The 15,763-nt window shown below is 33.3% G+C and overlaps 2 protein-coding genes across 2 annotated transcripts; one reads left to right on the top strand and one right to left on the bottom strand.

Annotated features, from left to right (window-relative positions):
- Nucleotides 1–267: 267 nt before the first annotated feature.
- LOC130446691 (insulinoma-associated protein 1-like) lies at nucleotides 268–5,002 on the top strand. The gene is made up of 2 exons (XM_056783077.1): nucleotides 268–967; nucleotides 4,914–5,002. The coding sequence occupies exons 1-2, from the start codon at nucleotides 268–270 to the stop codon at nucleotides 5,000–5,002; spliced, it is 789 nt and encodes a 262-aa protein (XP_056639055.1).
- Nucleotides 5,003–13,002: 8,000 nt separating this feature from the next.
- On the bottom strand, nucleotides 13,003–13,899 carry LOC130446835 (craniofacial development protein 2-like). The gene has a single exon (XM_056783322.1). It carries the CDS (start codon nucleotides 13,897–13,899, stop codon nucleotides 13,003–13,005), a length of 897 nt encoding a protein of 298 aa, XP_056639300.1.
- Between the last annotated feature and the right edge of the window lie 1,864 nt (nucleotides 13,900–15,763).

The following is a 15,763-nucleotide window of genomic DNA, read 5'->3' as shown; positions in this document are numbered from 1 at the left end:
GCAAGGGAATCCCTCTAATGATTCCATACACAGCAATAATTGCCTAAAAACCGTTACGAGAAATCCGTTATGATCAACTGAACACCCGAACATACTAAAATGTGATTTACCAATAAGCATTAGGTTGCCGTTCTCCACCAATGAGGGTTGTATCTTCGCCCCACCTAGCGCACGCTTCGTTCACCTACGAGGCGGGGTGAACAGGCTATTGGGGCCCATATACAAGAACAGAAACGTGCTTTAGTTGGCCGTGACATTTCACGAGGGATGCCTCGCGTGTCATACCACCATGAAATGGAATTCGAAACGTTCAGAAATTATCATTCGAGTCTTCAGAGGTTAGCGTTGGAACCGCAATTTTTTCATCTACAGCAACATTTTCTCAAATTCTCCGAACCTTTGGAACTGACTACAACTGTACCGTTAGATTTAAGTTTGAAGAGTCATCATAATCAACCGATTACCCCGCCTTGTACACCGTCTCCTGGAAGCAAAAAAAGCCGACATTCACCTACACCCGAACTACCTGTGAAGAAGCCGAAAGTATCTGCAAGTGCCAACAAGAAAACCAAAGCTACCAGAAAACTAAACTTCGAAGAAGACAACACGTCTCCCGTTTCTGGAACGATCATAAGAGAACTTAGGCCCGATGAAAACTTAGTTGTGAGGAAAGGCGACATAGATCCAGCCTTCAACGTCGTAGAAATAACCGAAGAAGCCAAAGCCGAACTAGCCAAGATTGAAAATTTGATTGGAGATTATGTTTGTCGTTTATGTAGAGAACTGTATGAAGACGCTTTCGGATTAGCGCAGCATAGATGTTCGAGGATTGTTAATATCGAGTATCGATGTCCTGAGTGTGATAAAGTTTTTAATTGTCCGGCTAATTTGGCGTCGCATAGAAGGTGGCATCGGCCGCGGCAGCCCAAGGATACCAAACAGGACGAGCACATTGAAGGAGATTCAGGTTAGATATTTGTTTTTCTAAAACTATGTACCTCGATACATATTGAATTGTATTGTATATACCAGGGCTTCTTAAACTTTTTTATATAGCGACCCCCTTCAAGCTTAGGAAATTTTAAACGACCCCCTCCTCCATATAAACGTTCAGTTGAAAATCGAGGAGCGCGTTGTATTTATTATTTTAAATGCTACTTCCATATTTTCATTTATAGGCCCTACACAACAGTTTTGCATTGCCACTTTTTTCAAAAAATAGTTATAGTAAAACTACAATAGTATTTTGTATGATTTTTATTTGTATTTATATTTGTACGTAGTGTGTATACTAATTTTAAAATTTTATTTATAATGATTGAAAAGTATCAGATCTTTGCGATCCTTTTTCAGTAGTCTCGCGACCCCCCTGGGGGGTCGCGACTCACAGTTTAAGAAGCCCTGGTATATACGAAGTGATTTTTATAAATTAAATGAAAATAGTAACAATTTTTTGCTTAGAGAAGTTTGAAAATTGTTTTACTCACTTTACTTTTTATTCAATAAAAAATTCATTTTTGGAAAACCCGAAATCAAATTATAGTCTACTTTTATTGCCGAGAAAGTATTAAAATAATAAAGCATTGGTAATCTATATTTAAACCTAAAATCGTTTTTTTGGGCGAAATTTGTTGGGAAGAGATTCTGATTTAAAATAAAACAAAATTTCAAGCCTTCGTTGTACTTATTAAAAATCTGTAGCTGCCCAACTTACCTGTTTATAAAAAACTAATAACAGACCGAAAACTTGTATTATCTATATTTAAAATGGTTGTAGTTTTGCATTAGAAATTAGGTTTTATTACTCTCTCTAAAGTATATATAAATAGACTATAACTTTGTATCTACTATTGAAATTACATTTCATTCCTGTCTATTCAAAATAGAACAAAATCTGTTTTTCTGTTATTATCTATAATTATAAATAAGTTCCGAAACATGTTAGATATAAACTAGAAATAGTTTTTTTTCTAAATTTGTATCCTTATCCAAAAATAATCAATACTCAAAATACTGTTGTACGAGGATTGTCTCAAATGTTTCCGACTAAACATATCATATATATGTCAGGTAATTATATACTTTCGCGGTCACCTGGTTTTTTGGCTCTAAAAAATCGAAAAATGGATGGATTTTAATGATCTTGGTCTTAAAATGTTCCATTTTACGGCGGATTTATAAAAAAAATTAGTAGAAATAGCTGGAATGAAAATTTCTCATAGTTTTACTGTTTTAAACCGTAAAAAAACGGTTTTGCAAAATAATCCTTTACAAAAAATTATGGTAATTATATACTTTCGCGGTCACCTGGTTTTTTGGTTAGGTTAGGTTAGGTTAGGTTAGGTTAGGAGAGGTTAGGTTGGCTCTAGAATATCAAAAAATGGATGGATTTTAATGATCTTGGTCTCAAAATGTTCCATTTTACGGCGGATTTATGAAAAAAAATACGAAAATTGAAAAAAAAAAAATTTTTTACAGTTTCATGACTTTAAATGCAAAAAAAATGACCTCGTAACTGTTTCTGACGTCGTGGAATCAAGTTCGTATATTTTTTTTCACAATTTACATAAAAAAATGAATATTTGCATAAAAAAATTTCAAAAAAGTTAATTTTTTTGAATAATTGTGAGTTGTGGGATTTTGTTAATAATAAATTGAAATATATTGACAATGAGTTGCAACAATTGTGAATTGAATACATTTGAAGCACTTAAAATATTCAGTGATACAAAACAACCTAACCTAACCAAAATTATAAAATTTATCTATTTTTCGATTTTTAATGGTCCAAAAACTATTAACATTGAAGAATATGGTACGAAACTATTCAAGAAAATTGATTGTTTTTCATCGATTCCATTTTAAGCTATAAAAACTGAAAAAATCATTCTTTTTGGATTTTTTCTTTTTAAATTGTTTATTAATTTATGTAGAATACAAAAAATATATAAGAACTTTATCTGATAATGAGATAATTTTTTGTAAAGGATTATTTTGCAAAACCGTTTTTTTTTACAATTTAAAACAGTAAAACTATGAGAAATGTTCATTCCAGCTATTTCTACTAATTTTTTTTATAAATCCGCCGTAAAATGGAACATTTTGAGACCAAGATCATTAAAATCCATCCATTTTTTGATATTCTAGAGCCAACCTAACCTCTCCTAACCTAACCTAACCTAACCTAACCTAACCTAACCTAACCTAACCTAACCAAAAATCCAGGTGACCGCGAAAGTATATAATTACCATAATTTTTTGTAAAGGATTATTTTGCAAAACCGTTTTTTTTACGATTTAAAACAGTAAAACTATGAGAAATTTTCATTCCAACTATTTCTACTAATTTTTTTTATAAATCCGCCGTAAAATGGAACATTTTGAGACCAAGATCATTAAAATCCATCCATTTTTTGATATTCTAGAGCCAACCTAACCTCTCCTAACCTAACCTAACCTAACCTAACCTAACCTAACCTAACCAAAAAACCAGGTTACCGCGAAAGTATATAATTACCATAATTTTTTGTAAAGGATTATTTTGCAAAACCGTTTTTTTTACGATTTAAAACAGTAAAACTATGAGAAATGTTCATTCCAGCTATTTCTACTAATTTTTTTTATAAATCCGCCGTAAAATGGAACATTTTGAGACCAAGATCATTAAAATCCATCCATTTTTCGATTTTCTAGAGCCAAAAAACCAGGTGACAGGTTTGACAATCGAATCGGTAGTTGTGAAGATTTTTATGAAAATTAAACTTGATCGCGCGTGCTTAATCTCGAAGCGCAGCGTAGCTCCGTTAGAGAACTAGCCGTTCGAGATTCTGCTCGCACCGCTGTCCCGAGGGAAGAGGACTAAGGAATAGTTGTGAGTGTCATGAAACCGTCCGGATGGTAAAGGGAAGCAGTTGATTGTTCCTGGAAGGATTAGGACACTAAGAAGGTTATAAAAGAAAGAAACTTTGAATTCCTTAGTTCAAGAATTGTATAATCAGGGATTAGTGTTTTATGACGTGGTCGCCACAGGAGTTAGTCAGTCTGCACCAGCCATATCATCGATTCAGCTCACCAAATGGTATTGGAAGCAGGCGCGGATCCACGTGGTGGGTTTGATGAACTTTCTAGCCCCTTTTCCCCTCCCTAAATTCCCAAGAGTTTGGTTCTAAACAATAAAACTTGAGCATGGAGACATGTTATTCTGGAGTTAAAATTAATTACGCCTTCGTAAAGTTTCACTTTAACATTTGGGGTGGAAATAATTTTAAGAATGCTCTATAAACACCATTTCCATTCACATTAATCTATATAGTTCTGTTATGTTCTTGATATGGTAAATTTTCTATGAAATATAAATTAATTTGACAAAAATGTTTGTCAATTTTTATCTTTTAACGTAGATTGGAAATCTACTTGAAATTACTGAAATTGTTGGTGATATTCACTCTTTATAATACCTGACATTGTCTGACGCGCGTTTCTACAACAAAGCTATCATCTTCAGAGATAAACTTTGATTTTGTTAATAAAATAGGGGTTTTTATAGGAAAAAAATCAAGGAAAAGGTTAAAAAGCTGGAAATACTTTAATTAATTAATAATTTAACTGTCTATGTCCTAAAACCATCTAAATCTAATACCAAAAATCTTCATCAAGGGCATAGACCCTCAAATGCTTTATAATTAATTTGACCCCCCGTGAAACTCATGCCATTCTTTGTAGGTTGCTACTGATTAACATTCCAGTTGTCACCATGTATTTTTTTAGTTAAAAATTAAAAGTTTTCGCTTGAGTATTTGAGAATATGGATGTCGATTTAATAAGCATTATTATGAGTAGCCAAATCAGGCGAGTTTGGGTCAGACGTGTCGTCGCTTTTAATTTCAAATAAAAACTGTTTTTTCCAGAATTAGAAGATCAATTCCAATGTCCCGAATGCGGAAAACGTTTTCGTCGCATCGCTTATCTAAAGAAACACCAATCTATGCATCAACTTGAATGACAACGGCTTGTTCCCGTTATCAGACCCATCCCGAGAATGCCGCCACGCCTTTGGAGGCCGCCGCCTCTGCCGCCTCCTGGGCCGATCTGTAACAATTCCGAACAGGCGACTGCTTCTCCTTCATTTGATACAATATGCGGTGTCGAAAGGTATTTGCAAAACGTTTCTTGGATCAACGGCTTCTGACGACAGCAAACACCGGATTATTTGTATATGTTTTTGTAAAAATAGGTAAGAATTTTGTTTAATGTGCCAGAAATGTTCGTTTAAGAGGAATATGTTATACAGGGTGTCTCTAAAAACGTTAAACATGATTCAACTGAGTATACTGAGTTGATTTTAAGCAAATTAGATTCTAAAATGATGTGGCGCTTTGATTTTTATCTTCAACCGAACTACATCGTGTGTATCAAGCCAGGTTTCGTCTCAATTCACTGCCTTTCTGTCTTAATACTTTGTGATTTTCTTAGTAGTTAGTTGATTAACATCTTTAGTCGCTTTCAATGAATTTAAATAGTTAATAATATTGATAGATACCAGATGTGTACGGAAAGTTAATGAATTGTTTGAAAAACGTGTAAATTATAAACTTTTAGGAACACTCTGTATAAACATCACTTAATTTCGTTGCTAATCATTATGAACTGTTATTATTCAAAGTATGTTGATTATGAGTATCAATATAAATTTTACTGTCTATTAAATAGATCAAAATTTATTAGAACATTGCTTGGTTGAATGAACAAAATCATTATTGTGTAAATAATTATTTATAATATGAAAGTAATTATTGTACATACATTTTTTTAGAATCAGATTTCAAATGATCTCTATTTATAGTATTTAAGTTTTAAAACGGAACGCACAACGTGTGTTTTTCCTTTCAACAACTGTTAAGTGAGGAAAAGGATTTGAAAAGCATATTTTCAAAGTTCAAAGCTTGAGATAGCTAATCATAAACAATTTTAAATGCCAAATTTGACATTAGTTTCAGTACTTTCAGTATGAGCATCGATTTCCGCATCCATGCAGCTAAAATACTTAATTTTAGAATATCCAACTCTTTCTTCTTCTGTGTCTTCTTGATTTGTTCTTTTTGATCTTACCTTCTAATAAAGGTGGACAAATTTTTGTGGAGAATTGAATAGCTACTGCCAAATAAATTGGTTTTTCAATTTAAATAGCGAAAATTATCATCTAATATTGATATAATAGTATTATTTGACAACTACTTTTGACGGGTGTCACGTCAATATATTAGGTTAGGTTGTCATTTCATAAACAAGATGGACGACTGCGGAAACGTTTCTGACCCGGAAAACGACAGGTAAATGTATAATGCTGTTTCTGATGTTTATTTTGGTAACTAGATTCATCGGTCCCTACTATTTTCCCACACAATCCTTGACGGATATCAATACATCAATTAGAGAAAACAGGCATCATTAGAATTTTCATCATGGAGCAGTCGATTTCCGCGAAGTAGTTGCACAGCCAGTTTCACACCCCTCTGAGCATTCACAGCGAATTATCTTGAGAAGACACTGAGGACTAGATGGGTATAGTGATAGCACAGGGATAAAGCAACCGCCTTTCTCCTCCCAGCCGAATTTGGAGGCTGGAAATCCATTCCCAAGCCAATACTGAACCTGGAAAGATATGAAACGCTTGTATATATAATTGAATGATGATTACACATACACGTAGCAATAGGTGATTGAAGATGAGATCAAACTGACGATGAAGGTTTCCCCATCTCGTGGCAGTGAACATATAACAACATCAACATAACTTCAAGTAATTTATGTTTGGCATCATGTCAATTTAATGTTTTTAGTTGTTATTCTTGAAAATACGACGTACTCTTATGATGTTAGATGTTGCATACGACGTCAACTACACAAGACCAAAGAGAAAAATGAGCCCGTTTGGCCAGGGCGATTTGCAAAAATTTGGGAAGCGCTATACACGCACCTGTCACTTTTTGAATCGGGAAGACCCGTGATAACCGACCAAAAGTAGTTGTCAAAATAAATTGACTTAAAATTAAGTTTTGTCGGTCTAGAAAAAAAATTCTGTCGTCTATACAATTTTTTTCCACCTAGTTGTGGTTTTTTAGATAAAATTCCTGGGCTATAATGGTATCTATACAACGTAGTCATGTATATTATAGAGAATATTACTTTGGTACATTTCAGAATGGGTTTTTTTCAGAAATTACAAGGATATTTGTAAATAATCACACGATTTACAATTTTGGTTTAGTTATTCATATTATCTTTTATGAAAAAACTCGTTGATTCGGAACTTTTTTTTTTTTTGAAAAAAAGTTATTGCTAACATAATACCATCTAGAATTAATAATAAATTCGATCTAATCACATTTCTCATGTTCATATTAAACTTCTTGTGGATATATTCCTAATTTAACTGCGCTATAATACTTAATCAATATATTTCTGGTCATTTCTAGTCATATTAACCTACCTAGTCAACCTCATAGTCGCATAATTTTAGTTTAGTTAAGAGAATAAAAGTGTACTTTTATTTTTAGGAATTATACATAATAAACAATAACAAAAATAAAAGAAAAATTAAGAAAATAATATATTTTTAGTTTGTAGAATGTTGATCAAAACGGAAACTATTCTAGTCAATAAATAACTAGTCATATTTTGTAGATATAATCACATGTAAAAAATTTCTAGTCATAAATGTTTCTAGTCAAGCTATCGTTTAATTCAGTCTAGTCACATCTAATTTCATAAGTTTTTGTAGATATTATTCAAAGTTATTGATAAATTAGAGTCATTATTACTTATAATCTAAAGTTGGGTGTATATATATAGCAAATTAGAGCCCGTATAACTTTTATATGAAATAAAATACTTGTCGAACTGAGAATCGATACACATAACCTTACTTTTAACACGTATTCGAATTTATATATTTTCTTCATCTTCTTCTTATTAGTACGTTAGATTTTAGTCCTGTGTTTGCGTCAATGGTTGTATAGCTGTAGCTGGGATGATGAAGACCAGCTTTCATACCATCTTGTAGGTGGTCGTCCTGGTATTCGGTTTTTCTTCGCAACCTTTGATAACCTGTCATCTCACATTCTGTCCACGTGGTGTCTCTATTTCTTTCGCCGATTTCTCGTCCATCTCACTACATCCTGGATGTCACATATCTTCCTTATTTCATCATTTCTCTTGTGGTCATTCTCTGTTCTGGTCTCTATCGCGTATGTCATTACTGGTCTTGTATATTCTGACTTTGTTCCTGGTAGTCATATTTTCATTCCGTCAAATTACGTCTTTCAGATGACCCAGTATTAATGACGCCTTTTTTGTTTGAGCTTTCACTTCATTCTTTAGATTTCTATTATTGGTTATGTTCCTTAAAATATTAAGCTTTTACCTATTTTGTTAATATTATTATTTTTTATTTATCTTTGTACTAAATTCTTAGTTCTAGTTACTTGTAGAGTATTATTTAAGAATCGATCTCCATTTAACTTCAACTAGTCATTCCAAAAACATTTGTAAAACCTAGTCATACATTTTAGATTATATTTCAAAATACTGTATTAATTTATTAGTACTTAATGCTTTTTTTTCTTACAATAATTTGTGAATATGAGCACTTGGGTACTGCGGCATCGTCTGATTTCATCACTTCAAACACAAAGTATCTAATCAATGATTTTTGAAGAGGTATAGGATTTTATTTTGAAAGAAACCACAAAAAATTTGAAAAAATTGATGAAATCTTTATTGGAATCGATAGAACTATCAGTATTTCACGAATAAATGCTTCAATATTGGCTTCCAATGCTTCAATAGTTGTTGGTTTATCCCTGTAGACTTAGCCCACAAGAAATAGTCCAAAGGCGTTAAATCCCACGATCTAAGCGGCCACTTAACCGCCCCCAAACTGTTCACCGAATACGGCTCTCAATTTGGCGATTGTGTGGCACGTGGCATCGTTTTATTGACCCCACATATCAGGCATGTCCAATTCTTCCATTTTGGGCACAAAAATCGTCAATCATCACACGGTAGCTCTCGCTATTCTCAGTAACGTACCGTCCATCTTCGCTTTTGAAGACGTACGGCCCGATGATACCACCAGCCCATAATAATCCACACCAAACAGTGACTTTTTCGGGAGGTATCGGTAGCTCTTCCAATGCTTCTGACTGGTCTTCAACCAGAAATGAGTATCGTCGCTGAACACAATTTTTCGGTCTCCATCCAACTTTTCCAGCGCCCATTCACCAAATGCTAGACGTTGCGGGAGATCGTGTGGCATCAATTCTTGCACCTGCTGTATCTTATAATGTTTTACACCAAAATCCTTTCGTAAAATTTCCACGTAGTGGAGTAACAGAGGCCCAATTGCGGCGAATCGACATTTCACGGTCATGGAGGATTCATGATTAAATTGTAGATTAAACTGAACGAGTTTGGAAATAACACAAGATACGATTCAAGCGGGATCTGTCAAAAACAGAGTTGCCGAAAAGATACCGGCAAAAAAATCACTTTTTATAATACAGTTCACTAAAATAGAATTAGAATATAATTTATTGGTATATAGTCGTGATTCCACCATCCAAATCGTACAATTTTACCATGGTCTGCCAGCTGGATTGATATTCACCCGAAATTTATACAACAAGAGACTATGTAAAAATATACAAAATGTTGTTTTAGTTAAAAAATTTTGAGTAGTTAACAATGTAGGTAATTTCCATAATTATAATTGTATACAATCGTGTTGTATGGTGCGGTAGCATGTGTATCCTGAAATCTTGTCGTACGTCCTTGCATAACGACGCTGCAGTATCATAAGTAGTCATCTCAACTATAAAAATTAATCAATTAATATTAAAACTTATCATTTACAATACTTTATTTATATTGAACCTAAACAGGGTAAATTGTAAGATAAAATCATAGTGTCAAATACGTTAGTACTACATTTTTTGTAAATATTTTCGTATCTGCCCGGCTTAGAATCATAATTTAGCATTTTCGATGTCTCCAGATCCATTTATTTAGATGTCGGAAGTTAATACTTCCGGTTTTACTTATAATTAGATTGGTTCGGCTTTTTGCATTTGATTTACTAATTAAACCTAACAGTTTATTATAAAAACAAATCGCATTTCACAAAAAAATATATTTTTTCAAAAACCTAACCGAAAAGTAAACCTAACCTATTCGAAACTGAAGTAAACCTAACCTAACTTGACCAGAAAATGTATCCGTTTCTCGAGATGGTTAACAACATCAAGAAACAGTCCTAATTGGAATTTAAATGAAAGTTGAAGAATAAAAAACGTGAACAACAATTATTCATAACTCTGCATCTTTATCCTTTTCAGGCAAGCCCTAATTTCCCACTTAAAATGAAACCTTTTAATCATTTAATTCATATATTGAACCGAATGTCAAACAATTTAATTATTTGTCTAACCGTAAGTGATAATTTTCTAAATCTGGCAGATTTGGTATCATTTTTTTCTTTTAGATTCATAGAATTTGATAAAAAAAAATAGTGTTTAGTATTATTAGTAATAATTTAAAAGTGATATTAAATTTAAACGTAATTGTGTATTCACTGCAACTGGAAATGATTTAGTTTTAATTTTACGTCGGCTCTTACTTTTCACTTTACTGAATAACTTTCTTTAAGATATTGTTTGAAGAAAAATGTTATTAAAAACTTCAATTAAAACTTTCTAAGTGTATAACGCCATAAATAATTTCATTATCAAGAATCACATCAGTATAACGCTCTAAAATAGAATATATAAGTTACTACTGCCCCGTAAGTTTGTCCTCACTTCTTTAGAGCATTTAACATAACGAGTACTTCCTTCTGAAGTCGATTTTTCTTAATCAACTTTGAAAAACATTGAAGGTCAGGTTGTTTTCCATAAAAATCATATATATATATATATCCCCTTTTATAGCGTTATACGCCTTTGGGTTCCTAATCTCCAGGCCTGTCTATCTTGCCAGTCGTCGACTGCTAGGTTCCTTTCGGACATTGCTCTAGTGATTCCTTGTAGCCATGTTCTAGGTGGTCTTCCCCTCTTTCTTTTTTCTTTGGGGGTCCATTCTAATATTATTCTTGGTAGTCGTTCTCTTCCCATTCTCTTAACGTGTCCGTACCAAATCAACTGTTTCTTTTCTATATCTTCTACTAAAGTTCTTTCTACTTTCAATTGTCTTCTTATTTCCTCGTTTCTTATATGTTCCGTTCTAGATATTCTTGCTGCTCTCCTCCAGAAATCCATTTCCACTGCATTTAAGTTATTTTTTTGCTTTTCTGTAAGTTGCCAAACCTCGGAGCTATATGTAATTATTGGTTGTAAAATGGCGTTGTATATTCTCTTTTTTGTTTCTGGTCTAATATTCTTTTGCCACAGCACTGAGTTCAGGGCTCTTATTACTTTTCTTCCTTTGGTTATTCTGTCCCTAATTGTTTCCTCGTTTCGTCCTGTTGTTGTTAGTTTTACACCTAGGTATATGCATTCCTTACAGTTTTTAATTATTTTTCCCTCTAGATCTAAATTCCCAGGTGAATCTTCTGATCCTATACATATGTATTGTGTCTTCTCCGTGCTAACCTGTAGACCCCACTTTTGGTATTCTTCTATAAGTTTTCTAGACATGTACTCCAGATCTTCTTTTTCCTGTGCTACCACTACCTGGTCATCGGCATAGTGCAGTGTATACAAGGTGCTCTCCCCAATAGTTAGTCCTATTCCTTTACATTTTTTTTTCCAAACTCTTAGGGCTTCATCTATGTATATGTTGAACAGAGTTGGGGATAAACAACACCCTTGTCGCAAGCCTTTGGTTGTTTTGAAGCCGTCTGTCACCTTGTTACCTATTTTTATTTTTGCTGTTGTGTCTCTGTATAGTTCTTTTATAGCCTTTATTAGAGTGGTATTTATGCTCGTTCTTTCCAGAACCTCCCATAATTTTGAGACAGGTACTGTGTCATACGCTTTCTTCAAGTCTACCAATAGTAGGTGCACTTCTTGTGATCTTACGGTTGGTTCTCTTTTCGATTATTTGTGATAGACAGAAAATACTATCTATCGTCGATCGACCTGCTCTGAAGCCGTTTTGTTCCTCGGATTCGTATGGGTGATATTCTTCACAAATGATCTCCTTTATTATTTTTCCGTATAACCTACTGAGCGTACTAGTCACTGTAATGCCCCTATAATTATTGCAGTCTTCCTTATTTCCTTTCTTGTATATGGACGTGATCCATCCTTCTTTCCACGTTTGCGGTATTGGTTCTCCATTTAGATGTCTATTGATAATTTCTGTTAGGATATTAAACAGCCTATTTGTTCCTGCTTTTATTAATTCTGCAGGTATTCCCTCTGGACCAGGAGCGCGCCCATTTTTAAGTAGTGTTATAGCTTTCTTTGTTTTTTCTACGTTGATTTTTATTGGTTCACCTGTAATCCGTATGTCTTCAGCCGGCATGTTACTATATTCAGATCTCTGTTCTCTGAGTAATGAGCGGTAATAGTCTTGCCATTTATTTGGTGATATGGTGCCTATTGGGATATTTTCTTTTCTGCCAGATCTAACATTATCTATAAATCTCCACGATTCCCTGGATTGGCGTCCTCCTAAATAGGTATCCAATTCCTTGCATTTATTTTCCCAGCTGAGGTTTTTGGCCTCTATCGCAGCGGTTTTAAATTTTGATACAGCTTCACTATATTGTTCCTTATATTCTGCTTTTTTAGTGCTTAGCCAGGTATGATACAATCGTTGTTTTTGTTCTTTTAAATTTTGCAGTTGTTCAGTCCACCAATAATTTCGTGTTCTCTTTTTCATTTCTTTATATCCTAAGGCTTCTTTGGCTGCTTTGTGTATGCTGTCAATTACTACTTTGGTAAGATTGTCTGTTGGTTCTTGTTCGTACTCCTGTGGGAGGTTTTGGTCCAGTCTTTGTTGTTATAATAATTTTGTGCTCTCGTTCATAAGGCTTTCTATATTATAGTTTGGTATATCTATATCTGTTAAATCTTTACTGTTTTGCAGTTGATTCTTTTGTTTGTTGTCTTTGATTATTGGCATTATTAACTTAGCTTTTATCAGATGATGGTCACTTCCACATTCTGCGGATCGATATACTCTGACATTGTGCACTTTTATCTTCGTTTTTTGTTTCATTATAAGATAGTCGATTATTGATCTTAGATTTCTAGTTATTTGCGTCCATGTATATGTGTGTATTTCCTTATGTTTAAAATACCCATTCATTATTCTTAGTAAGTTATGTTGACAGACATCTATCAACCTGGAGCCATTATCATTCCTGGTATTTTCACCGTAGGGCCCTATTATCTCATGCTTCGTTTCTTTGCCAGTTCTAGCATTTAGGTCTCCCAGTATTATGATTTCTCGATCGTTACCTGTCTGAGATATTAGCTCATTTAGCGTTTCATAATACTTTTCTTTTTCATCTACCCGTGCGTCTTCATTAGGTCCATAAGTAGCAATTATTGTTACTTTGCAGCCTTTTAAATTGACATTAACTTTTATTGTTCTATCGCTTATTGCTTCCCAGCTGGAGACGTTCTTCTTATACTTCTCATGTATAAGGAGCGATATACCCCTTTTTGCATGTTCTTCTTTGTTAACGCCGCTGTATATGTGGATATATTCCCCGAGTGTTTGTGTACCTTGTCCTTTTTTCTTTGTTTCAGAGAGAGCAATAAAGTCCAGTTTATGTTTTTTAATTTCTTGTAAAATGTCATCTACCTTCGTTCTAATTCCCTGTATATTCCATGTTCCACAAATCATAGTCCGTTTTCGTTGCCATTGTCGTTTTCCATTTTGATCATCCATATTCCGAGGCCTAGTTTTCGGATTTTTAGCCAAAAGAAGTTTTTTCCAAGTGATAGGGGGCTGGCCTATCGACTTGACCCTCCTCCTTTACCCGGGCTTGGGACCGGCAGTTGTGTCCAGCGGGCTACTCAATCCACCACACCGAAACACACCAGGCGGAGTAAAAAATCATACTAGTTGTAATTCTGGAGTACTTGGTGACTATTATCATCGCTAAAACATAATACAGTGAAAAATGACTGGTTCTAATTCATTCTCTAACCGAATTATCACGCAAATTGTCAAAATTACAATTTTTTCTTATGTTTTAATTTCAGTTCATAAGTGGTCAAACTGTTTTCTTTTGTATTTGATTCATATATGTTGTAAGAATCAACCCTTAATGTTTTTCAAATTTTTCTTCTGAACATAAGTTATGAACCCTTCTAAACACAGGATGCCGTACAACAACCATCTTCTAAGTATGTCTTAAGACAATGTTTAGCATTTGGAAAAATCGCTCCCACATGAAACAGTGATCTTTGTCTTAAAACTTTCATTTTTACTACAAAATGAATGAAACGTTCTGTTTTAAATTGATAAAGTCTACAGATAAACATTATTCCCATCATTCTGGACATACTGTTAACTGTAGACATAAAATATTTGACGATATTGTGGATTTCATATAAAACTAAAGCCATAATACAAATGTCCTTAAAACCGTGGGTAATGGGAAGCAATTCTGTCCTGATAAATGAGAGCTAAGAGAAACATAAATCATTTCTATAGTTACAATACACATGCGCTCAATAAATTTATGTTAAGCACGATATAAATATTATTGTACTATATGTGTGTGATTTCTTCATATCCCAGAAGTTCCTAAGTAAAATTCGGTGAAGCAATTTGTATAAAAGTGCTCGCACACTTCATTCTGAATTATATTTGTTAGATTTAAGATAATTTACAAAGTGCGGGCAAGGGAAAAAGTTTGCAATACGCTCCAAGCAGCAACTTACCACACTCTAAACCAAATCGGAAAAAAATTTACCAAAATGTGAATCACTGCCATGTATTAATGAATATAAGGGATGTCGCGCCAGTTATTGTCAGGTTCCGTCTAGTCTAGTCGTAATTATTAGTTTAGATAATAGATATTTATGGAAAGAAAATTTGATATGTTCATTAGAACACTCATGTACCAAATGACTATTTTCTAAAAATTATCCGATTTTTAGTAAGATATCTTTATAATACCCACTGTATATTAATCAAGAGAAGTTTATTCGCATGTACTGAGTGTTTCAAATCAAGCCTGCATTCAATTTTTTTCACTATAGATATCAAGTCAATATGAATATTCTGTCATTTGGTTCCTTACGGTAATATATAAGCTAGTCGAAAAAGAATTATTTTTTTGTGAACAATTTTAGATTTTCTCAAGAAACAAATGTATATAATAGATTATTGATCTATAAAATCGAGTGTTTCTAGTCAGAACGTACCTATATAGATTGTCTATATTCTAGTCAATGTAATAAATATAGAATAGATATATTTATGTATAGATTGTAGTCATAAAATAATTTTCAAACTACTTTTAGTGATTAATATTAATTACTACCTAGTATGTAGTTGTAGATTTTTATATTGTAATAGATTTGGCCTAAAAGTTTGTTTGCTGTTGAAAAAAATGCTGAAAATAATTTTCTCATTAATATAATTGGTACATAATCTACAATAATTCATTATAGCTGTTACATAAGTTATTTCCAAATGCCACCTGTATCTTTTCACTGGGAAAAGTGAACTATAAAGTATTTAACCCATTGAACCGCATAATTTTAGACAATAAAATCTAATACAATTAATTATATAATTT

This window comes from Diorhabda sublineata, chromosome 7 (genome assembly GCF_026230105.1).
Source record: "Diorhabda sublineata isolate icDioSubl1.1 chromosome 7, icDioSubl1.1, whole genome shotgun sequence".
NCBI classification, from domain to species: domain Eukaryota; kingdom Metazoa; phylum Arthropoda; class Insecta; order Coleoptera; family Chrysomelidae; genus Diorhabda; species Diorhabda sublineata.
This window is presented reverse-complemented; position numbering and strand designations above follow the sequence as displayed.

Coding starts and splice junctions, on each gene's coding strand:
- LOC130446835 (XM_056783322.1), bottom strand. CDS start 13,899: ATGGATGATCAAAATGGAAAACGACAATGGCAACGAAAACGGACTATG.
- LOC130446691 (XM_056783077.1), top strand. CDS start 268: ATGCCTCGCGTGTCATACCACCATGAAATGGAATTCGAAACGTTCAGA. Junction 968..4,913: donor GCACATTGAAGGAGATTCAG/GTTAGATATTTG, acceptor TTCCAGAATTAG/AAGATCAATTCCAATGTCCC.